The 24,807-nt window shown below is 32.7% G+C and overlaps 1 protein-coding gene across 6 annotated transcripts; it reads left to right on the top strand.

Annotated features, from left to right (window-relative positions):
* The first annotated feature begins 1,669 nt into the window (after positions 1-1,669).
* LOC124946640 (toll-like receptor 4) lies at positions 1,670-23,836 on the top strand. 6 transcript variants are annotated; one of them, XM_047487645.1, is made up of 5 exons: positions 1,670-1,883; positions 2,100-2,286; positions 2,377-3,765; positions 21,975-22,189; positions 22,544-23,836. In XM_047487645.1, exons 3-5 carry the CDS (start codon positions 3,735-3,737, stop codon positions 23,363-23,365), a joined length of 1,068 nt encoding a protein of 355 aa, XP_047343601.1. In that variant the 5' UTR covers positions 1,670-1,883; positions 2,100-2,286; positions 2,377-3,734; the 3' UTR covers positions 23,366-23,836. The 6 variants fall into 6 exon arrangements, with proteins under 6 accessions (XP_047343601.1, XP_047343566.1, XP_047343610.1 ...); XM_047487610.1 differs by lacking the exons at positions 1,670-1,883; positions 2,100-2,286; positions 2,377-3,765 and adding an exon at positions 3,786-4,349; XM_047487654.1 differs by lacking the exons at positions 1,670-1,883; positions 2,100-2,286; positions 2,377-3,765 and adding an exon at positions 8,433-9,431.
* The last annotated feature ends 971 nt before the right edge of the window (positions 23,837-24,807 follow it).

Below are 24,807 nucleotides of genomic sequence, written 5' to 3' on the forward strand. Positions count from 1 at the left end.
AATAACAAAAGCGGGAAAATATTCTTTTTAATTTATAAAGGTTTAATCTAAAAATATTAATGTAATTTGCTATTTCACCAAAGAATAAATACGCTTCTTTTTTATAATTTACTAACAATTTTGTATTGAATTGTCGATTTTGCATAAATATAAAATCTATTTAGATATACGAATATTAGGATTATTTATATTTAACAAAAGAAAGTAATCTCATATTGAAAGTATCTAAATCGTTAAATAAACATTTAATTAGATATTATATTTATATTTCTCTTCTTACTGAAGCTTCATTTTCAAAATTATTAAACATATAATATTGATTATGATCATTCATTTTATAAGACATTATGCATTAAGTACATAATTTCATTAATTTAGGATTAAAGTGCGTACTCTGTGATAACTTATGATTGTTTATTCAGAAGACGTATAAAAATTTCGTCTTTACGGAATTTGTTGATATTACGTTTCAAGTTTTTTGGACAAAAGTAAAAGGATTACTCTATTACAATTGGCCGATTTCCTACATTTATGTCTTACATCCTTATGGAATTTTATATATATGATTTTAAGCGAACCTGACACTTGGTGAATTAAAATCAATGACTTAAGTCTTTTTGTTCATGGTAGACTCGAAATTAATATGGAAAAATAAAGAAAATAAAAGAAAAAAATATATATATATATTTAATTTCTTTCTTTTATAAATATATATATTTTTTTCTTTTATATATGTAGAACAAGTTAGAATCAAAAAAAGAAATATACATTGATTAACTAGTCGAAGATCGAAATTAAACATAGAAAACAAACTACTATAGTCATAATTAAACTTATTTGGACTTATGGCATTTAATTATAGAGTATAGCAGTAAAAAGTTATTACTTTTAACAATAGCTAATATACCGTACTAGAGGAAATGAAGGGATGTGCAAAGATTTACATGTTTCCCATTACAAATGAGGAAATAACAATATATATAATATTCCACACATGCTCATGCGTATCATACATATATATATAATACGATTTTATGAAAGATATAAATCTTATAATATATATAATATTATAATATATAAATTTCTTATTAAGATAGAAATCTTCATAAAAATATCAATCCATCCAAATTCACAGACAAATAGTTTGTTCATTAAAAATATTGTTAAAAGATTAAAAAGAAAGCATCTGCAATACAATTAGAAATATAAACATATTCTACAGAGCATCTCCTTTGAAGTAGCTATTCCAATGAGAATAGGAACCACATGCTATCCTATATCAAAACAGAACAATTTATTGATTATCTCATCCGGACAAATTGCAAGGAATATATGAGATTATAAAAAAAACAAAATAGACGACATTTATTTGTCGCAATGTGTTGCTTATTTCCAGTAATTTTTAATATTCGTATAATAGAATAAACAAAAATTGACCAATAAACGTTAATTATATATAAAAAATTTAATTGATATTGAGCATTTTCATCACTGGAAATGATTGTGAACAACCGGTCATGTTTAACATATTCTGAAGATTAAAGAAAATGATTGGATGGGATTGGATATTTTATGTAGCTTGTTTCTTTTATTGCAACATTTGTAGGAAAGAAGGTATTTTACGAAATTTTTGTTTTAAGGTGGTAACACTTATAGCTGATAAATCTTGATTATTTTATTCTATGGTTTTCCGTCAATTCTGCAGCACGGAATCTTTTTTTTTGAAGGTGCGTTTTCCGGTTTTTTCTAACACGCTACGAACTATTCAATATTAAAGTTACAATGTGATACTTAATAATATCAAAGATGGCTTTATGAGCATATTTTACCTGGTTATAACAAATTATGCTACATTTAATGAAAATTAATTTCTTCTGAGAAATGTAAGTTAATCGTTCTTTTAGACATTCAAATTTATATTTCTTCCAGTTCAGTAGTTCAACAAATCTTCTCTCTTTAATTATAAACTATCTTTTTAAGATTTTAGTTTTTTAGAAACTTTTTTAAGATTTTAGATTCTTAGAAACAGATTTGTATAACAACATATATGTAAGAATAATTATAATTTTTAATATTTCTTATAAATATATTTGATTAAGGTATAAGTACATCAATATGATTTTATGGATTTCTACTTGTATTACTTGATGTAACTAACAATGGACTTGGCTTTGACTACAGTAATAATTCATTTCTATAGTCAATATATTAATAATGCAAGTATCATGGAAATGTCAAACGTTCACAAGGGATATTTATATTTCTGGAGCACCGTGGAACACAGTGGTAATAAAAAACATAATATAATTTATAGTTCTTCTCTCTGGTAAAATAAAATTATGTAAGTAAGAAAATAATAGATCTTTTTATCTACAGGGTCTGGAGAATATACCTGATGAATAAAAAGTACAAAACCTATAAGCAAACGCTTATTGAGATTTTAGGATTTTAGACTCAATATATAAAGTAAGATACAACAATATCACTAATACTATTTAAATGTATTCACAACTGGTCACTTATCATCATTTTATACAGTTGCAATATGTACCAATGTACTTTTGAAATGTTACATGTATCACTGATACAAAATATTTTCGAATATTTTGTATCTTTTAGCCGACGTATGAAGTGTACCCGGTATTGTTTCCAGAATTCAACTCATCTTATATCAACATGCAATATTCATTATATATTGTATACATACATATTCATATATTTATGATTATCAGTATGATAGCATGCATTATCATCTGCTTAACTTTTACTTCATATATATTACCAACATTAAATTATACAAAACATAATCTTTGGAACGTATTTATCAAATTTACAAAATAACAAAATGATTGAATTCATACTATATTAATTCCACATTATGAGTCTTGCTCATCTATAAATAACACATATTTTAATCTTTAGAATGTCATCGTTAATAAACAATATTGGTAGACTATATGAAAATATATAGTAATTTAAATACTCATGTGCAATTTTTTTACTATGTTAGTTACTTTTGTAATATTAATATATTAATAATCTTTACAATATGAAATAATGCTTTTCACTTAAACCCAATATACACACACATACGAATAAAATAATAAATGTAATTCTTTCATTCCTGAAAAAGGGATGTTTTTAAAAAAAATCATTAGTACTTGTCATTTTTTCATATATTTTTATTTGAAGCAAGATTGGGTCAAATATTGTTTTCAAGTTTTTTATTCTCGCAGGTTAAAGTATATACGATGTTATTTGTGAGATTTAATCGAGTAAGCAGTTCATGATAGTAACCAGATATCGTAACGATAGAAATTTGTCAGCAGCACACGTGTAAGACTATTTTTGAAATTGACGTCATTTGTTGCTATTAAACGAAAAAAGAATGAGCAAAGAAGGAGCATGTGCTAGCATTTGATCATTTTTCGAGTACTTAGAAATTTCTTTTTAAATCTCGTATGTATCGCGTACAGAATCGAATATAGAATTATCAAATGGATCATACCTATAATAGCTTAATAATGTTTCGAAAACAGACGTAATAACATTTCTTAAATAATGTATTATGATACTAATACGAATTAGTTATAGCTAATATATGTCAAAATCATATATTATTCGCTTATCAAAAGAAACGTTTCCAATGATTCCTTCTGTTATTCATTTGTCTTCGAACAGATCTACGTATTTACATTAGTGCGTTTCGACATCTTTCAAGTGGTTCATAGTCAATGTACCGAGTAGGACCAACTGTTTTTATCTGTAAGTATCGTAAATTTATATTGATAGTTTGATATGATACTACAAGAATAGAAAAAGAAACGAATGGAAGAACGTGAGATTTTTGGATAGATATTTATCCATGTTTATGACTGCGAATAGGTTATTTAAAATGCCTATCGATTTAATAGACACATGTGTAATTTGAAAAATTTATAATTTCTTGATATTCGTTAATTTATTTCTTGTTATTTTTATTCGATTTTTATACGTGTAGATGGGTTATCAAAGGATTCTACAAATCGCATACGTTAAATTAAAGTTATTAGATTCAACACTTTCATATACGACGAGTTTGCACAAGTCTCAAGTTAATATACTATCTGGAATAGAACCTCAACTTGATATAGAAGTTGAAGTTAATTCTACCGTTGGGAATCGGTTCAAACTGAGTTTCCGGCCATCATTTTCTACTGCGCCATCGCAACCCGACATCGCTAGTCTCAAATTTACTCGAATACGTGCCGTATGTGTGCTGCGTATGTGTGTGTTTTTGTCTTATCAAGTTGCACCTATCTTTCCTATTCATCACAATCCTGAAAGGATTTATTCGTTGCTTTTGATACGTAAGTAATAACGAAACTAACATAACGGAATTAATTATTGCACTTGTATATTATAGAAAATAATTTGTAGTTTCTTGGATTATTTTTCCTCTTTTCCTATATATAATTTTTGCCTGTTTATGTTTTTTCTGTAATATACTTAATTATGTATATTTCGTTACATTGTTCGCTGCAGAACGTTCCTTTTCTTCTCATTCATTTCTTATTAAATGAAGTATGTACAATCAATATATATGAACGTATAAAAAGTTTTTCTTTATTTTGATAAAATGATCATCGATGAATTTATGACTTGAAAATCTATTTTTGATTATTTTCTATTTTAACATTTTTCCTTTCTTACAAATTAATTTTGTTTGCTGTTTGCACATATCTACTAACATCTCGAAAGATAATTTTTTTAATAAAAGAGAGAGATACAGAAATATATAGAGGAATTTTAAAGGGTTACTTCGAATATAAAATGATCGAGGTAAAAATTTTCTTCTGCGTATGCAACGTCTTTTATTTTCTATGTCTCTTATATTTTTGATCCTTTTGAAGAATTCTCGGTGAGGAATTTAGGTGTGTTCATGCAAATATGGATGGAACATCTCACAGATGTATATTAAATGCGTACACATACATATATATTTCCGAGCGTTTTTACACACACGATTGAATACAGTCTTCGTGTACACACACGTATATCCATATATGTAGCAGATATTTTTGTATCCAAGTTCAATTAACTGCATGTAAATCTTTACAGAGTTTAAAAATAAAAACTAGATAAAACATTCGCGTCGAGAACACGAGTATCTACTGTGTGTTATGTGACTATGTTTAAAAGAAAACGAGGTATAAATACGTTCGATATATGTATATCGGAATATAGTGAAAAAATATTATATAATGAAGAGTAATTTTGTAACTTTTTACACAATTACATTAGTAAACCGTATATGCATTCAGGTCGATACACGTAAGTACATATGTGTATGTATATGTATGTATATGTATTAATTAGTTTTTCGAGTAGAATTTTTAAAATTGTATAAGTTTTCAAGACTTTCTTCTCCTCCTCTTCCTTTTCGTACTTCTACCTTGCTTTTATTTCTTAAAATTTTTTTCATCGAGCATGTACATCGAGCAGGATGTATCGCAGTTGTCCGACAAAAATTCAAATACAACGCAGGTACGGTGGACCAACGCTTAAAGAAAAAGTTCCAGGTGCCCTTGTCGAGGGAATCTTTTGTTTTCGCGCCATTATGATTCTCAACCCTCGGAAGTCTCCAAGCAGAGATGCAGATAGCTTACAATGGTGCGAGGAACGGGGCGAATGGCAGGCCTTTGAACTACGAGTATGAAAAGAGCACTGTGGACTATATTTTCTTATTTTCTTTTTTTTCTCTTCTTACTCTTTTTTCCAACTGAAAACGTTCGACGCCGGTAAAACGTTAATAACAATAGGGGATATATAATTTGGGTAAACCTAGGATAACGAAAGGATTCCGTTTGTTCTTCGACAAATAGTTTTACGAATAATTCGATTTCAATTTTTCGTTTGCACATATGTACTCACATACATGCACAAGGGGAGAGGGGGTAAAAACACATACATACGCATACGTACACGTTTATATGTGGTATACTGTATACTTTTTTATTTCTCTTCTTTTCATTTCGAACGGATAAATTTGACGTTTGCTTCGAGACTGATGCGAGTGTAGAAATTGAATTGATTCGATATTTTATAATGCTATAACATTAAACACGAAGCCGATCCAATTTTTTTTTCTTCGTGTAAATGCATCATCGGGTTCTCTTCACATGTTTGTTAAAACTGTTCTCTTAAACGTCGAACTTTTTCTTTATCGGTCGATTCGCGGGATTTCTGCAATATATGCGGAATTGAACGCGATAGGGATGTCATTAAATAATAATTAAGGCAGTATGGCGCAGTGAGAATATTTAACCCATTAGGGTAAGAGAGATCCTTTTTTTCGTCGCTTTAATGTATGATCTTTTAGGAAGAGAGAACTATCGATTCATACGTTTGGCCCTCTGCACGTTGTATCTGAGGTCTTTTCTCATCTCCTTCCTGCGAATCCACAATGTTCTTTATTTTGAAAAATGTGTATCGACCGTGACTGTCATATATATTTCTAACATATTTTTTAATTATTATTTTATCAATTTTATTGTCTGTTTCTTATATTATATTTCTTATTATTCTATATAAATGATTGATATGATAAAATGCGGAAATATTAAAATTTTTAATTAAAATTTATTATGGGTCATTATAATTATGATATTTAATATATGTTTTTAATTTGTAAATCGCGAATTGATTTCGTTTTTCTTTGCAAATATAAATTTAACACTTTTCAAAACGAATGATAAGATGAAACATTGAGTATATTTGACAGTCATTATTTTGGAAAATAGTAAAGTTCTCGACAAATGAGAGGACAAATGAGATAACTTTAGATGTCGCTCGAAATTTGGAAGATCATTTCAAGTTTCGTTGAGCACCACTGAAAGGAATCTAAACATGAAAAAGAGCGTTATGCGCTGCCCTTATTTCTCCCCTTCTTCGTCTCTCTATCTCTCTAGCTGACTCTATCTTTCATTCTTTTCCCCTTTACCTCAAACAGCCTCTTCTGTATAGTTGTAATCAGTGCAGCTGACTACGGATGACGGCCAGGTCAGTAAATTCGGTGTATTTTTAATCCCCCTGTATTTTTGCTTTACAATACATTTTAATTTGGCGTTAAACGACCTCAAAAACAATTCTGACGATCGACTTAATTTCGTGAAAGGTTTATTCTGTTTATTCTTTCGATTCCAAATCCAGTGTTAAAAGTATTTGAACTTTCAATGGAATTTATTAACAATACCTAAATATAACGGTGAAATTAATTCATGTATAAGTAGTTTTATAAATATATTTGATTGTTTTCCAATAAAATAGAGTAATAAACTATAAATAAAACTGAACAATGAAAAAAAATGATCGAAAAATTGAATTCACTTAAACGAACGGGACGATAATTTTGCGGTAAATTCGGAGCGATCGATCCGCGAATTTGAAGCAGAAATCCAAATCCATCTTCTACAGACAATTAAGTCTGCCGCTTTACTATATGTATACCTGTATTTTCGGCATTATCTATGCCCTAGTTTCCGCAAGGCATCTAACACGCTCAACAATGGTACTCGCGCGGTGATGCTTTTAAAGCACGATTTTTTTTCCTTTTTCTTTTTTTTCAAAATATCTGCCGTTTGAGAAATGTTGCCTTTTTCGACAAAGCTTATTCTCGTGTAAAGCTTTAACACAGCACGCGTGCACACAATTCGGATGCAAAGAAAGCTGCATCGTTTTCTCTATAAACTTTATAAAATGATTAGGATCAAGTAATCTTCCTTAATAAGAAAGATATTAATTTATTTATAACTGTCCGTTATATATGATTTATTTAATGCATGATTGCACATATGTTATTAGTTATATGTTACCATATATCATATATGTATACCATATACATTAGAAGTCTCAACACTTGTAGATTACCAACAAATATTAATAAATTAATCAAAGCTATAATATCCAATTCACATTAAATCAGCTATGAGTATAACGTGGAGCAGAAATACCTGGTTATTTAAAACAATTACTCAATTTGAAAATATCATGGAATTTCTCATATGATCATTCGGTAATCATTTTTATTAACTTTCAAAATTCGAAATTTTTCTCAAAAAGAAAAAAACAAATCGTAGAGTAAAAAATTTTCTTCTAGATCATGCTACTCTTTAACGTGAAACGTCTTTCTATTGGTTTAATAAGAAAGAATTTCTTTTTAAATCTTGCCACATGCATGTAACAGGAAATCGTTCGAACTGATGTTTCAAATGATTCCGAGTTATCTCGAGTGATCCCAAAAGAATAAGAGAATCAGTCGAGTTAGCAGGATCTTCTGAGTGTAAGTAAGGAGAGACTTTGAAAAAGAGTCTCGATGTACGATGGAGCGTGCGGGTAATCGACTCGTTGCTTCTGCTTGCTAGGCTCCTCTGCTCCGTACTCTGCTAGGTGGTCTTCGACATTCGGTCTCAGCAAACCGACCGACCGCAGTCGAGCGCGCGACGTAGTCGAGTGCGGTACACATTGCCGTAGGCAGCTTTTGCTATTCCCATTGCTACCGCATACTGTGTATTTATTGTGTGTGCATGTGTGTATTCGTTCGTGACCGTGTTTTCTTTTCTCTCTTTCTATTCCATTACACTGTATATTATTTCTCTCTCTTTCACTCGTTCACGAAACCGTTCGTTTTCAACGAACTTTACCACCCCGTCAGTGGATAGCGTGACCAGCGTGTTTCCTGTGCGGTCAGGACTTCAACGATTCTCGATCTTTCAAAGAAGACCGAGAGAAGGGAAGAAAGAAAAAAGAATAAAAGCAGACCTTCGAGTTCCATCGAAAGTCGAGAAGCAGAAGAAAAAGGAGAAGAAAAAGAAGGAGAAGAGGGGAAAGAAACGATCCGTGCAGGGAAGAAGGACATTCGAGCGGGAAAAAGAGAGTTTCTCTTTTTCGTGGAAAAGTTTGAGAAAAGGAAATAAAGAGAGAGAGAGAGAGAGATAAAGAGAGAGAGAGAAAGGGAGAGATAGATAGATGTGTAGATCAAAGGAAGAGTGAGAGAGAAAGAAGAACGCGTGCGCACCTACATATCTCGCAAGGTGTATTACGTCTTCGTCTCATTATCAACATCTTTATTGGTCGTGAGTGACGTGCATTCTTAGATCTCTCTTTCTCTCTCTTTCTCTCTCACTTTCTTTTTGAAGTAGAGGGATTTCTCTTCAAGTTACTGCGAGCGTTTTCAAGAAGGAACGATGAGTAACGGCGTCGCGACGCTCTTGTTACGCCGCAGGAGAAACTGGACGACGACGCATTCGACTTAACGGTTTTCATCGTTCTCTTGCAATAACGCTTCTCTAGTGTCTCTTTCTCTCTCATTTTTTCTCTTGTTCTCTTTTGAAACATATTATTTCGTTCATAACTAAGAACGCCTTCGAGGGATTTAATGATAAACGAGATAGGTAAGACAGCATTCTTATTCTTGAATCATTCTTGATTCTCTTGCAATCTGGAAATGGTGTGACGCAATTCTTCCGTGAAAGGATGTGATTCGTAATTTACTTCGCGATTTAACAATCGCGATAAGCATCTCGTAGTCAACTTCGCAGAAAAGATTCATTTTTCAATGGAAAGAGAGGAAAAGGGGGGAGGGGAGAGGAGGGAATCTTTGAATCTCGTGCGATCGGGAGATAAGCCGATAATGTGTTGTAAGAAAACATAAACAATCTTTCGTTTATTTTGTTTTCTTTTTCCTTCGTAGTAAATTCTTTTACTATAAAACCGATGTATCACAAGGAACGAGAGAACAATCGAGATTTGTAGAGAGTAGTTACGATCACGTTTCTTTTTGTTTAATCCTTTATCACTTTCATTGTTGCTGACGCATGTGTCAGGATTGCTAGCCGACTCTTCCTCGTGCTCCTCTTACGAAAGTCATCTCTGTGTTATAGCTTAATCGCACGATTCGTATTCCAGCACGTTTCGATGGTCGATAATGATTAAAAATAAATTTTATATTATTTTTCCAACAATATCTTTTTTGTTCTCTTTACGATCTACTTCGGTATTTGTTTATTATGTATATATATAGTAAGAAAATGCGCAAACAAAGGAGAGAAACTTTGTGTTTTGAGGGCTTTCTAATGTATTTCTCGTGAATAAAACTTATCTTTGGCTGGCGATTACATTGTCTTGTCAGTTCCCAAAGGCTTAAGGTTATCGCATTAGAGACAAGTAAGGAGACGTGTATGATAGATTCGAAAATGGAAAATGAAGTTGTTCATCGTCGAAATCTTTCGACAGTAGTAGGAGTAGTTGAATTTCTCTCTCTCTCTCTCTCTCTCTCTCTCTCTCTCTCTCTCTCTCTCCTGTGGAAAGGCAAAACCGGTTTTTTCGAATGTATGTTCAGAGAAGAGACGGACTTTTCGAATTTCTGTCGAAGAAGTTTGTCTGAAAGCGAAGTTTCACACTACGGTAGCTCCTAGCAGTTCGTAATTAACAACGGAACTAACTGCCGTCGTCGTGTCGTCGTAGTTGAACAACTTCGTTTCTAAGGATTTCACAAAAAAAGTCTGTTGGTTTCGCTCGAAGAAACTCATCGGCCGTAGAGATAAATTCTTTTTCCGCTGTCAGACCGTTAATCCTAAAGTTGAATGACTTACCTCGACGCGTTTTATTGTTTTGTGAGTTCTCAGTTGCTACCTTTATCAAGGATGAATAAATGTGTATCCTCTTATACAAACTAAGTTTTTGTAGTGTAGTTGTGTAATATATGTATGTGTGTGTGTACGATGTGACAAGAAGATAAGTTCTATCTTATTTCTTTCGCGAATTTACGATGATCTTTCGTATTTTATTTTCTTCAAGGATAAAAACTCAATCCGGATATAATTTTTAAATTCTCGAAAAATCTTACTTTCTCAAACGACTGCCTTCTCTCTACGAAGACTAAGAATACAATAGTTTCATTTCAAAACATTATGGTTCGTTCCAACGTGTTATTCTCTTTGCTATTTAAGTGAAACTCAAGGTAAATGATTTTCGAACGTATACGGGCATGCTTATTCTTAAGACAAATGAATAAAAACCGCAAATGAAAAGAATTATGAGAGAGAGAAAGATAGATAGAAAAAGAGAGAGGGGGAGGGAGAGAGAGAGAGAGAGAGAATCCGTTCGAAGCGTATAAACATAGTTATCATACAAGAATCGAATTATTATATATATAGGTGCAATCTTATCAATTATATTTATAAGACATGAAAAGAAAATGATATATGCTTAAATATGTTATGTCTGTATTCTCGAAGACAAATCGTTATGTCATAATGAACGACGTGAAATGTATTTTTCTTTTGTTTCTTTATTCTTTTTATTTATCCAAATTAAAGGGAAAAAAAAGAAAAAATATGATGGAAAAAGAAAGAATTGTACAAATCTTCCTTCGAACGTATTTCCTGTCTTCTGTTGTGAAATGTTAAGTGTCGATCAGGCTCTCTCGAGTATTGAAAGTTTTCTTTAAATAAACGCCGATTCGAGTGGGGAACGAGTTCATGCTTTTATTCACTGCTTTCGCGCATCGCGAAGGAAAGAAGAAAAAACAGTGGGTGAATTGATTATTCGAATAACACAAAGGATGACGAACGATCGAAGATACTTATAAAAACTTGATACACATATGTTGCTTTTTACGTCTTTTCCTTTCTCTCTCTCTCTCTCTCTCTCTCTCTCTCTCTCTCTCTCTCTCACTCTCTCTCTTATTCACGTTTCTCGCCACTTTCGAGGTTTATACGTCGATACAGTTTACGATAATTCCTCCTCCGATAAAAGATGAAACGTGCTACGAATAAACGTATAACTATCGTCGATATCACTCAGAGAAAGAAAGAGTTGATTTTTAGTTTTTCTTTTCTTCTTTATCAAAAGTTATGAGAAGTTCGATTGCAAAACGTAAAAACCGAGCATTCTGGGTACCAAACTTTGAGCTGATTCTTTCGTTGGCTCGTAGATGAAAAGATAACGAACTCAGCGACTCTTTCATGGATCCTCTCATTCCTTTTGCTGACGATAAAACTTCGAAAGGAGATGATATAAAAGTTCGTGGAAAAGTAAGGAAAAATAATATATTTTTCTAAGTTTAGATCTTTTACAGGTAGAAAAATCACAACGCTCAATTTATTCGATATAGGCGATCGAAGTAAGGAATGAGTTAGAGAACGAGCAATAGAGAAGCATACATAAATATTTACTAGCCGATGCTTTTCTCTTTGTATCCGTGCAATAACGTGATACCGATTGTCCGTTCAAAGCACAGATGTTTCGATGATATGTTAGTTGGAAAGGTCGAACTCGCACCTGCTTTGTGTGCTGATGAGTGATAATCTATTGCCACTAGGGGAAATGTGAAATACGAAACGTGGAAGAAAAATAAAAAAAAATCGATTGTTACCTTCAAAAAACCCATTATTCATTCGTGAAAGATTTATGTTACTCTGGATAAGTTATATAATTTGTTTTTGATCGATACAGTAAAAAAGAATAAAGAATCAATGTTAAATAATTTGAAAGATCATTCCTTGGTATAAATAAAATCAATGACTCGGAGTTTAAACGTATTGTCACAGATATCGATACAAGTTGCTTCTCTTATCGAAAGATATAGATAAAATGTCTTGTAACAGATTGTATGACTCGTTCAATATAAATTCAAAGATATTTTCTCATTTCTAACGTTTAACGTTAAATCAAAGTAATTTCGAGGTTTGACGTTTTCTAATTTCTTCATGGTTTTGACCGAATCGCAAAAGATTCCAATTAAGATAAATTTTTGGATTACGCATGAAACATTGTTAATCGGATGGCGTTACTCGTAATTACGTATCACGTACATCGTTTTACATACATTTATTTACGTCAGAGAATAGGGGCCGATCAATACCGAGAAAGACCTCGTGCATCCCTTTTATTACTTACGACCTCCGCACACGGTGAATGCAGTTTTGTTCGACGGCCCCTCTCGAAGGGCCGAACAAGAGCGAGCCAGTGATCGTGCAGCAATAGAGAGAGAGAGAGAGAGAGAAAGAGAGAGAGAGAGAGAGAGAGAGAGGGAGAGAGAGAGAGAAAGAGAGAGAGAGGAAGAAGAGTTATGCGGTATAAAAGGGTCGAAAACGTTTTCTGAAAATTCCGGTGACACGAAACGAACTTTTTTCTTCATTGCTACCTTGAATGTTGATAAAAATTCATGTTTCAAAGAAAACGATTATAGTTAAACACAATGATAAAGTCTGAAAATTTACTTTATATATATATGATTATGAAAATAATTTAAATAATATCTTTTGTATTTAGATAATTAAAAAGATATGGAATAAAATTGCATTTCTCCATATTTTTCATTGCTATTTCTTCTTATTCTATATGTGTTAATATGATCATTCAGATTGTCGCTTTCGATTCGATATAAACAGTTCGAAAAACTTATGATGAGTATTACAACGATACCGAATGAAGGGAAATTCGAATAAGAAATATTAGTCTTTTCAGAAACTGCTATTATTGTATAAGAAAATGGTTTAGGTTAAAAGTATTCAACGAAGTATATATGATAAAGGTGAAAGTATGCATATTTTCGAAGGGAAATTTTGAACGATGAAATCGCGTATGGCAGAGATTAGTTGCTTTGATCAAAAGCGGACGTTTCAATCAGAGGGCAAAATCGATTACCTATATGACAGAGTAGAACAAAAGTATGGCACATTGCGTATTCTTGTTTCCCGATTGGCTGCTAACTTTCACGCGCCCGCTTGCTTATAAAGAGTATGTTCCTGATTGCTTCTTTTGCTTGCTTTTTCGCTTTTCACTTTTTATAACACTTCAATTTGTCAATGATTCAAAACGCGATATATAGTAGAGCGAAAAGAAAAATCACATTTTTTTATTTTCCCTTTGTCTCTCTCTCTCTCTCTTTCTTTTTCTCTCTCTCTCTCTTTCTCTCTCTCTCTCTCTCTCTCTCTCTCTTTCTCTCTTTTCTTTTTTTATTTTAATCTTTCCCTGTAATTAATCCTGAATGACCTAAATATCTTGAAGGTAATTTTTTTTACAAAATATTTTTAAAGTGGATTCACATAGATTTTTCTTTTATTTTTTACTTTGTTAAAAGCGAATTCAGAGAGAATAAAATTCTTATAAGAAGGAAAAAGCGGAGTTTAACTTTCAATATTAAAGCTACGTCAAGTACGCTTTTTTATTCGCATCTCTTTACGAGATGGTCGAAGATTGTCAGATTGCTTGAGAACCGCTGCTGCGTGCACCTTATCTAAGGCTTCGTTCTCACTGCATTTAGCTGTAAAAAGCATCATCGCTAGATGGCAGAACATAGTTGAGAAAAAAAATTTCTGAGACGAGTCGTGTCGAATTACTTCAAAGGAATAGATTTGTTCTTATAAAAATTGAAGAAAAAGAAGGATAGAATGAAAGACACAATTTATAAATAACAAAAGGATCATTTTACCTAATTATTCGTTACAAGAGATGTGAAATGAACTTTACGTGCTTGGATGCTGCAAAAGTAAAAGTTTACCATACACAGAAAATTGCAACTATTTTACTCCATTCTCTTTGGGTTCATCGTAGAACAAAACAGTACAATAGTACACGTGAATGTAAATCTCACGAGCGTTAGAAAGTAATTAAATCGCCAATCGGTATTGTTCGTGTCGTCACGAGTCCTCCAACAACTGTGACGCTTCAATGGTAATCATGACCCTGATGACGAAGTACTTTACTCTGATACTTTCACTAAAATGATCAAAACGCAGTCTGAACGAAATCTCAAAACATTCATGATTTTCAAAGATTATTTCCCTTTCTTAAAAGAAATAGATCAACATATGTCGAACTATGAATATTCATGAGAAACATTAAAAAAAAAAAAAAAAAAAAAAAAGAAAAATTTTCTTTTCTAATTGTCAGCGAGAATCTTTTGTGGTCTACATTTTATTTCGATTATATCGAATGACGAATATTCAATAAGTCTCCACTGCACTAAACGAGAAAGATCTTTGATTTTTATTAAAGTTAGGAAAAAAAAAATCCTTTTCGGAGAAATAAAGATTATATATTCTGAAAGGACTATATATATATATATATATACACATACATCTTTACTATCGTGATATGGGTTAAGGTGTCGCTTTATTTTGCATGGATCTTTCGAAGATGAACATTTTTTCTCACGTAGTGTTGGCTCGTGGTATGCACGTGAAGCTCGGCCTCAACTTGGCTGCTGTAACAGCAAAATACGAGGACGATTACGATGATGACGTCTACTGTGGACTTGCTGCATCGTACTCGGTTGCTCGTTCGCGCGTGCTTGTCGCGTCGGTGCATTATTTTTAAATGCGAAATACGCTTCGAGGACAAACAGTAACGACATCACTGGCGGAGGCGAACACCTGTTAATTCGCCGTTAAAATGTATTACTAATTAGCGTTTATTAATAAACTTGACGCGTGAAAAGAAGGGCGGAACTTTCGGTTAGATACTTTTTCTTCTTTCTTTTTTTTTCCAAAGAACTCGCAATTTGTTTTTCAACGAAGTTTTAAAAAGTCGACAGTCATGGGGTTGGCGAGTAAAGTAAATTTTTCTTTCTTCTTTTTTTTCGTTTTTGTTTTTTTTTTTTTAAAGAAAAAATACCCAGGTAAATGGAATACGTGTATTCGGCCGAGCAGTGATGCGTAAAACCACCAGCAGCACTACTAACACTACTATCAATATTTTTATCTTTTGCATATACACACAGAAATGCAGAGAGAATCGTTCGTGCGAATTCGTCGCTCGTCGTTCGGTTTGTAGTTCCTCCTCTTTCTCCTCCATCTTTATGAACTCGAGTACAGAGTTTTGCTCCGCTTTTCGGTCATAAACTTTTTCTATGTTCGCTTTGGTGAATTTTGAATGCTTTCCTATTCGTTTTCGTGTTCGTGTCTTTATGACTGTAATTTTTCGTATAGTTTATCTAAATTTAGGCCATGATCAATATCGTCCTTCGAAGTTAATCTCTTCTTCTTGACCTAATATTCTTTATGTCTTCGTAGGATTGAATTAGTCCAAGGATTAAGATTGTTTCCGAGATCACGATTTCAAAGTCTTACTATGTGTTCGTTTTTCGAAATGGATATAAAAATACGAAGTGAAATGAGAAGCGAACGTAATAATTGCATGGACTAACATGCACGATTATTTGACACATAGTTAACGCTCAGTCATGCGAAGATATTGGAGTTTCGAACCTAATCGAGAAGATATTATATAAAAGATTATTTGCATCATTTTCGAGCAATTTATATTTCATTGAATGCATTTCTATCCTCATGATCCTTCTGAAATATTTTTTATCATATACTTAGCGCATTAAATCGATTCGATCGATTGAAAAATGACGAGTTGATCATTATTGTAATTGTTTATTCGTAAATTGATACCTCAGACGATTCTTCTAAAGTAATGTATTATCATTCTTTTCGAGTATTCAATTTGAATATTTTCAAATGTATTTTCTATTTCTTATTTTCGATTTAATAAAACAAGTTTTTTTTAATTTTAATGTATTTTCACGTAATTTCATCGATCTGAATAAGTCAAAGTCGTACAATTCCTGTAAAATCTATAATTATAACTGAAAAGTATGTTTGATGGTTGAAGGTTTTACGTAGCGGCACGCGTTACCATAAATGTCACGTAGACTAACTCGCTGGTTTCGCCGTGTCGGCACGTAAAAGTCATTCCCGTCGGTCTCTCTCTCTCTCTCTTTCTCTCTTTATTTCTCTTTAACATGAGAAAGAGAGATAGATAGTATTGGAGATATCGAACGAGTTTCTGGTATCTATCTTGTGCACCTAATTTCGTTAGTTCGCTTTCGACCCGACGATCGATAGCTTACGTTACAATTATTCGTGCGTTTAGGTTTGCAATACATACACTCCTGTTTGCCTGTTTGTAGAATCTTTTTCGCTCGAACATATACCCTCGAGACATTTAGTTTATTCTCAAGCCACGTCCTTCATTTCGTGAATTCGCGTCTACCAAATTATAAGATGAAACCATTTTTCCTATTCGATGTACTGAATCTCGTTTTAAATCGCCATTTAAGTAAATACGAACGATTCTATATTTCGAGACACATTCGTTTAGTGAAGAGATATTAAAACGAGGATCCATTAGCTTGTAGAAATTAGTCATTCTATTCTAGAGCGTAGAAACCTCGGAGAATCTCGTATCTCCGTTCCTTTTAGATTTAAATGGTCACGATGAGATATCTTGACGTATTGGAGTAATGTACGTGTAAGTGAACAAATATTCGTTGGATTGAAATTCGACGATGATATGTGATTTTTAAATGGAATATTCTGGAATGTTCATTTAAAAATTGTAAATTAAAACGATCAAACGATTGAGAATTCATCTCGGGCGTGAGTGTATGTGTGTATATATATATATAGTACATTATATCATCGTAGATGTTGAGTCATTAGATATTCACATTTGCGAAATAAATAATGTACAAAATTAACAAAACTATTCATTTGAGCTGAAGCTTTATAACGATATTGTTCTCTCTTTCTTTCTCTCCCTTCCCTCTCCCTCTTTCCTTTTCTCCCTCTCTCTGTTTCGTGTCAAGGAACGAATTGTTTACGCCACCAGAGCGAGTTTTCACAAGGAGAGGACGATGGCAACAGAAACGCGAATAGTTGAGCAACAATGTTTGGTTCTCGTCGAACTGACAGGCTTACTCTATAAATCGGCCGTTAAAATAATATTTAGTCGTTTCCACATTATTTCTATCCGTCTTTACTCTCTCCTTTTCTCTCTTCCTTTCTCTCTCTCTCTCTCTCTCTCTCTCTCTCTCTCTCTCTCTCTCTCTCACTCTCACTTTCTTTCCCTATCTATCTATCCTCTGTGAGGACATGAGAAGAACCAAGAGCCATGTCCGTTTCTTCTTCGATCTTTCATCTTCAATACGAGACCGACACTGTAATTGAAATTTCTCAAATTCTCTTATTCCGTTCACTTGTAATAAGCGAAACGAGAGATATCTACGGTTTATTTGGAATGTAACACACTTAAACATTTTTCTTTTTCATACAAAATTTTGTAATATTGAAGGATGTTAATAAGACCGTTTGCTTTTAAGATCGATGTTTATATTGAGCGTTTGGGTATTTTAATTATTTTTAATTCGAATTTGTATAAAAAGATCAATCTGATCTTTTCAAGCTCTCTCTCTATTTTCTTTCTTTTTACTCTTACGTTCACCGTAATGTATACGTATATACCTATATATTTATATATTGCTTCGATCATTCGATCTTTGTGAATGTGATAGCTAATTATTATGCAACTGTAAGAAAAATCAATGTCACTGTAACGTTAGATTCTATTGCTATCCGAGAACAAGTCATAGATATATTGATCGATGCATTACTTCCTATTCGTTGAAAGCAAAATGCACGTTCGAACGATTATCTCCATGTTAATATAACTAATATAATAAAATGCACGCTCAGTTGCGCTCGAATGGATTCCTTTTATCATTTTTTTGTTTTGCTTCTAAATACGAAAATCGTTCACATTGATCATTTTACTTTTTAGAAATTGTCTGCTAGCTTATTTAAAATACTCGTAAGATATAACAAATCTTTTTTTTCTTATCTCCCTTTTAAAATTGGTTCTTTAACGCGTTTCTCACTTTCTGTATTTAAGCAAATACTTTTACTCGTTTCCCTTAGTATTAGGTCCCTTAGTATAAGGTTATTTCTTGTGTTTGTTAAATCCTAAGTAACGAGCTTACTTCGATCGTTTGAAAGTTCTGAAGATAAAATCTCGCAAGCATGACTAGATGTACGCGAGAAATTATGATATATATTGACGTTTATTATTCAATAAGTTACAGAAGCGCTTATAAGTGGTCGTCAATAATCAATTACTTGGACCATTCGTGAATAGACATTTAAATCGAATACAGTATTATATTACAAAGAAAGCGATAAACGATGATACGGGAGTTTTCGAATTTCCTTTTATAAAAAATTTCCTTTTATAAATAAACTGATAGTAAAAATCAAAGAACAAATATGAAGAGAAAACGATGTCACCGAACGTTTTTTATTTTAAAATTTTATAATTTTTTTATCTTGAGTTATTCGCTTTTTATGATTCTAGATCTTTTCCGTATTTCTTATCCAACAAAACTGACCTTTCTTGTCCCTTGCCCTACTCTCTATTTATCTCTCTCTCTCTCTCTCTCTCTCTCTCTCTCTCTCTCTCTCTCTCTCTCTCTCTCTCTCTCTCTCTCTCTCTCTTTCTCTTACTCTCTTTCTTTCTCTCTCTCACTCACTCACTCACTCACTCTTTTCTTCTTTTTCTATCACACTCTTTCTCATCACTTACTCTACCGCTTCCACTTCCGTGAAATCGCTCGAAGACTATACTCGTGACACTTTTCTATTTTTTCATCCGCGTCTGTCAGCCTTTCGACAGTAGTTTATCAGGTCGCTTGACAAACTCTTTTCCAGCTTGTCACCGTGTTGGCAATACTTTCCCATCTCGGCGTGTCGCCCAGACGCTTTTTTCGTTATTCAATGTGGGTCGACTTTTGTCCAACAAATAGTCGTTTACTTCTCTCTTTCTTTCTCTCTCGAATTTTATTGATGAATAAAAGGTATTTGTCCAATTTCGTCTACACCATCGTCGTCGCCGTTGTTGTCGCCGTCGTTGCTGTTGTTGTTGTTCGATGCTTACTCGATAAATGGTTCTTTTATTTGAGATTGCATTTGCTTCCTTTTTCGTTTGCACCAAACTCGAAGTCAATCCATGCTTCTGTACATTTTACTATTTTTATTTCACTTTATTCAATACTTACTTTATTATGTAAGTACCTTTATAGAAAATTTCGATCGATATTTTTTTTTTTTTTTAAGAATTTGACAATGACTAATATTCTCAATGAATTTTTGTAAAGTTTTTTTTGTTCTTATACGATTTTAAAAAACTATATTTAATTAAATTTTCGACAACCTATTTGTATCGAACTTCATCGAAGTTCCAGTATCGAAGTCCAAGTTTTTGAAAATGCTAGGAATCTGATAAGAAGATGACAAAACTATGTAGGAATCGATAAAAAGTCGCTTAACGCGTTTTCGATGAGATTGAAATGTGTTGTGTTGATATCGACCTTATTTCACTTTCATCGAAACGATGATCACTATTCCCCTTGCTTCGTCATGCACTATCAGTATTATCGTAGGAACATCATTTCTTCAGAAATACTTTTTCTTATCATCATGCAATATGATAACGAGGTAAATGGTTCTTTTCGATTTCGATGAAAAATAACGAGCTAGAAAACCATTTGATTTCTTCTTCGGATAACGAGTTCACGAATATTTATTTGCTCGTGGAACTATTTTCTTAATCAGATAGGATTGTGACAAAAAACAAAATAATAATGAATTCCATCTTGAATACGAAATGAGTTTATGGATATCGGATCCAGTTCTCAGATCCAGATCTCGTTTTACTTAGAGAAATTTGATCGAAATGTCTTGTTTATTGGATTATATATATTACACTGAGTAGCCTCGAAACATTCCTTTTAAATTGTCAAATAATAGTTGGATTATTAATCTATGTCTTCTCATCCGTTTTATAAAATACTTACAGTGACCCATGAAAACTTTTTATGGGGTTATCTCGGATTTTTGGAGACAAGGATACGAAACTTCAACACCTTTATCCGGAGGTTTTTCTCGAGTTCGTGAAGCTTTTTATTTTTGCTGTAGTCTCTCATTCAGTCGGATTTACTCTTGGATGTTGAAGTATTGGAGTGATTTTTGCTGGTCTACGTTCGTTTTTTTTTCTCTAAGCCATTATTTTATGTCCAAGTCGAGGAGGAGATATAGGCAAAATTGAAAGTTTTAGATAACTAAAGGGGATCCCTTGAAATCGATACTCGCATGGAATTGCAGTTAAAGTTTCTAATTGAATCAAATCGTTTTTCGATTAATTCTTTATTTAACTCTTCTTTTTTGTTTTCTTTTTTTATTGCAAGTTTTTCTCATTTAGCAGAGCTCGTATTTCATTTTATAAAAAGTAATTTTACATAAGTCAAATGACATTAACGGAAAAATCGAGACAAATTTGGAAATAAATCTACTTAATCAATTTCAGAATAACTTTGTGTCCCTTGTGAAAACAGATTTTGTTAACTAACTAGGTTTCATATGTACGCTCGCGTGTGTTTATTTTTGGATCCGCTATCTTTGGATCCGCCGAAAATTCTTTTTTTTCGTTTCTTTATACTATTTCTAAAAGTTTTGCAGTTGCTTTTCCCATTTCTTTCTGTATGCAGCTTCCAACAAAGCTTCTTCTCTAGTCTCGAACGGCGGTAAAGCAAGACTAACACAACCATCAACATTGCTATCAACCTTGCTTTGCCTAGCTCTCTTTTCTCTTTCTTGTTCGCTAACATTTTCTTTAAGTACCACTGTACTACCTTTATAAAGAAAAAAAAGTCTTACACACTTTAAACTTTCAATACGCGTTTCTTCCTACACTTAAATTACCTAAGATTAGTGCTTGGAAAATAGTCTAGTTTGAAATCTTTCCCTCCTTGCGTGTTCTATCTTTTTTCTCTTTTGTTCCATCTTTTCTTCTCCTTTGTACATTATATTCTCATCGTTGCTTCTGTTGTTATACTCGCGCAATACTTGTTATAAGACAAATGCTTAGACATTTCTTAAATCTTTATCGTCGTCTATACTTTTAATAAATATTTGGTCCTCACGAATCGATACGAATCCTAATAATTATAAACGCTTACTGCTTTATTTGTTTTATTAATTTTCGATATTATATTAGCTGCATTCCAAAGAAACGTGAAAAGTATATTAGGAGAAAAACAATTTACTTAAACGTTAATAACTTTCACAAGTGAAATTCTCTCTATCTTACAGATATGACATTCTTCGTTCTCAATATTTTTGTGGTTGGTCTAACCATGACCACTGCATCCGACGTATTGATTCTTGGATCCACGTCTATGGGATACGCAAATCAACAGGAGTCTAAAGTTCATTGCCGATACAGCAAGGCCTATTCGATGCTACAGGTTAAATGCTCCGATCCAAAGTTGGAGGAAATTCCTCGTGATTTAAATTCGAATATACAGGTGAGATATCCTAAAACATGAATATTCTATGATAAGACAACACAATACTATAATTTTCTTAAACCTTTTAAAATAGTGATACGATTTTAGAGAGATACAATCATTAGAGATACAAATATTAACATACAATATAGAGATACAAACATTAACAATGTTGTATGTTAAATAAGGTATTGTGATCTGCATTGATTATTAAATTCTTATATTTTGCCATTAATACAGATGAGAATCGTTATTTTCTTCACTTTTTTATCTATCATTGAAATAGTATATCCGATTCGTGCAAATAATTATGATTAATGATAAATTAATTAAGAAAAATAATCTTTTTCCTTTTTCTCTTTCATTCAACAGGTTCTTGACGCGTCCTTCAGTAGAATCCGAGATCTCCACAACGACAGTTTTTCGTCATACACGAAGCTGCTCTATATTTATCTTGGCGACAATTTTATTCAAAACATCGAGGAGTCTGCGTTTGCTCAACAATATTATCTTGAAGTCCTTGACCTGACGAAGAACGGTTGCGACAATCTTCCGAAGAATCTGTTTCAGCTTCCCTACCTACGTAGGGTCTATCTAGCCGTGAATAAATTTGGTAACTCCGTCTTTCAGACCGAAGTTACCTCACCCCTTAATTTTCTCCAACTTCATCGTAACAAACTAACAAAGCTGCCAGAAATGGGATACTTACCAACGCTTCTAAACCTTAACGTTTCCGAAAATATGATTAGTAAAATTACAACGAAGGAGCTGGCTCGTTTCTGTTACTTAGAGGTTCTTGATGCCTCGAAGAATCCACTCAATCTCGAAGAGGACAACTGCGAATGCGTTACCATGCGGAGATGGTTGAAATTACGCAAGATTATCTTTAAACCAGAGTACAATTGCACTCCTGCGGCATTTGAGCGTTGTGGAAACGTTACCTTTAGCAACGAAACTTTAACGACTTACGATGAATGTACGAATATCCTGAGGATACAAATTCAAACTAAAAAGGCACGCAATATATGGATCATTGTGGTTTGCTGCGTTGCCTGCTTTATCGTTATCGTCTTTCTCGTACTATTTTGCTTCCACAAACGTAACAAGAGGAAGAAGCAGAAGCTGAAAAAGGAACAGCAACGTATAGCTGCCAATAATGCGAATACACAGCTGTTGAATAGTAATCTAAAATAGGCGAGAGTTAAATAAAGTTTTTTTATTTTTTTTTGTTTCTTTTTTTTTTATCGGAGATGAAAAACTGAAAAATGTTTTTTCAGTTACTGCACCATTTTATTTTTTCATCGTTATCGAGGATATTGAACTTTCGAGTAAAGCTGAAGGAGGATAAGGGACAGAAGAGATTTCGATACCTCGAGGAGTATTTGCCCTATCCTATTTGCTTCTCTGGGGAATATTCCGAAGAGGATTTACGTTTTGAACGTTCAAGTATAAGTCTCCGGTAGATTCGAACGTATCTTTCGGGACTGTGATCTCGTGTTTATATGAAAGTTTATGTAGTTTTGTGTATGTACTTAAGCCTTAACCTCGGCATTCGTTGTTTCATTTTTTTTGCGCGTGACTGCCTCGACGTTGTATGGATCTTCAGTTTTATGTGTTTTTTGATATTGTCTCTTTTATATACATATATTGCATGTTATGAAAGTATATTGTTTTGTTATTACACGGGCCCCCTCCTGCCGCGCGTGCGCGCACACACACACACACACAGACGTACACCCAAGCATATGCATATATGTATACAATGTTCGAAGAAATGCTTTTACGTTGTAAACGAATTGTACTTAAGATTTGTCGACCAACTTATATAACGAGTACTTTAAATATTTTATAGCAAGTAAAATTTTCTTTGTTTATTTTGAAAATTCTCTCGATAATCGTGGCACATAGCGTAGATTTTGTTGTATTTTCTTGTCAAATAGATTTTTCTGTTTTTCCATGAAGGTTTACGTAAAAATGTATGTTTTTGGTAGACAATAGATTTCATTAATTTACGCGTGAATGTTTTTTCTTTCTTTCTTTCTTTCTTTCTTTTGTTAAGCGTAAAAGTATACGAGAGTAACAGCGAAACGACTGTGGAAAAATCTTTCCTCTTTGCGAGTAAGTTTATTCTATTTTTCTATAAAACGATCTATCGTTTTATGATTATTCGATATTTAAATATAGATCACATCAGTTCATATATACGTATTATGCGATGTTCTACGCTATTCGATATAATAAATAGATAACTTTATCTTATTGATCATATCGCCCTACTAATAATTCGAAAAGAATTTCTACGCTTTTCTCAAGATAATTCTATCATAATAATGTAAATCAACTCGGAACAAAATTAATGGCGAAAAAAGTTGACATAATCAATAAAAAGTATACGTAAAACGTCAATAATTATCGCTAAGGGACCTAATCAATTATCTTTTTTTGTATTAACTCGTTGGATATATTCCGGTGCATTTAGTAGGGCACGTGTATAGCCAGATATTTACATACGTATTGTTGTACAGTATAAGAAAGTAAGAAACTGCGGGTGTGTGATACTACAGTTTGTACATATCATTTTAATTTCTAATTTAGTTATTAACGGAAAAGAAGTAATTTATAAACCTGCGTTCCAA

The sequence above is a fragment of the Vespa velutina genome, chromosome 1 (assembly GCF_912470025.1).
Source record: "Vespa velutina chromosome 1, iVesVel2.1, whole genome shotgun sequence".
NCBI lineage: Eukaryota > Metazoa > Arthropoda > Insecta > Hymenoptera > Vespidae > Vespa > Vespa velutina.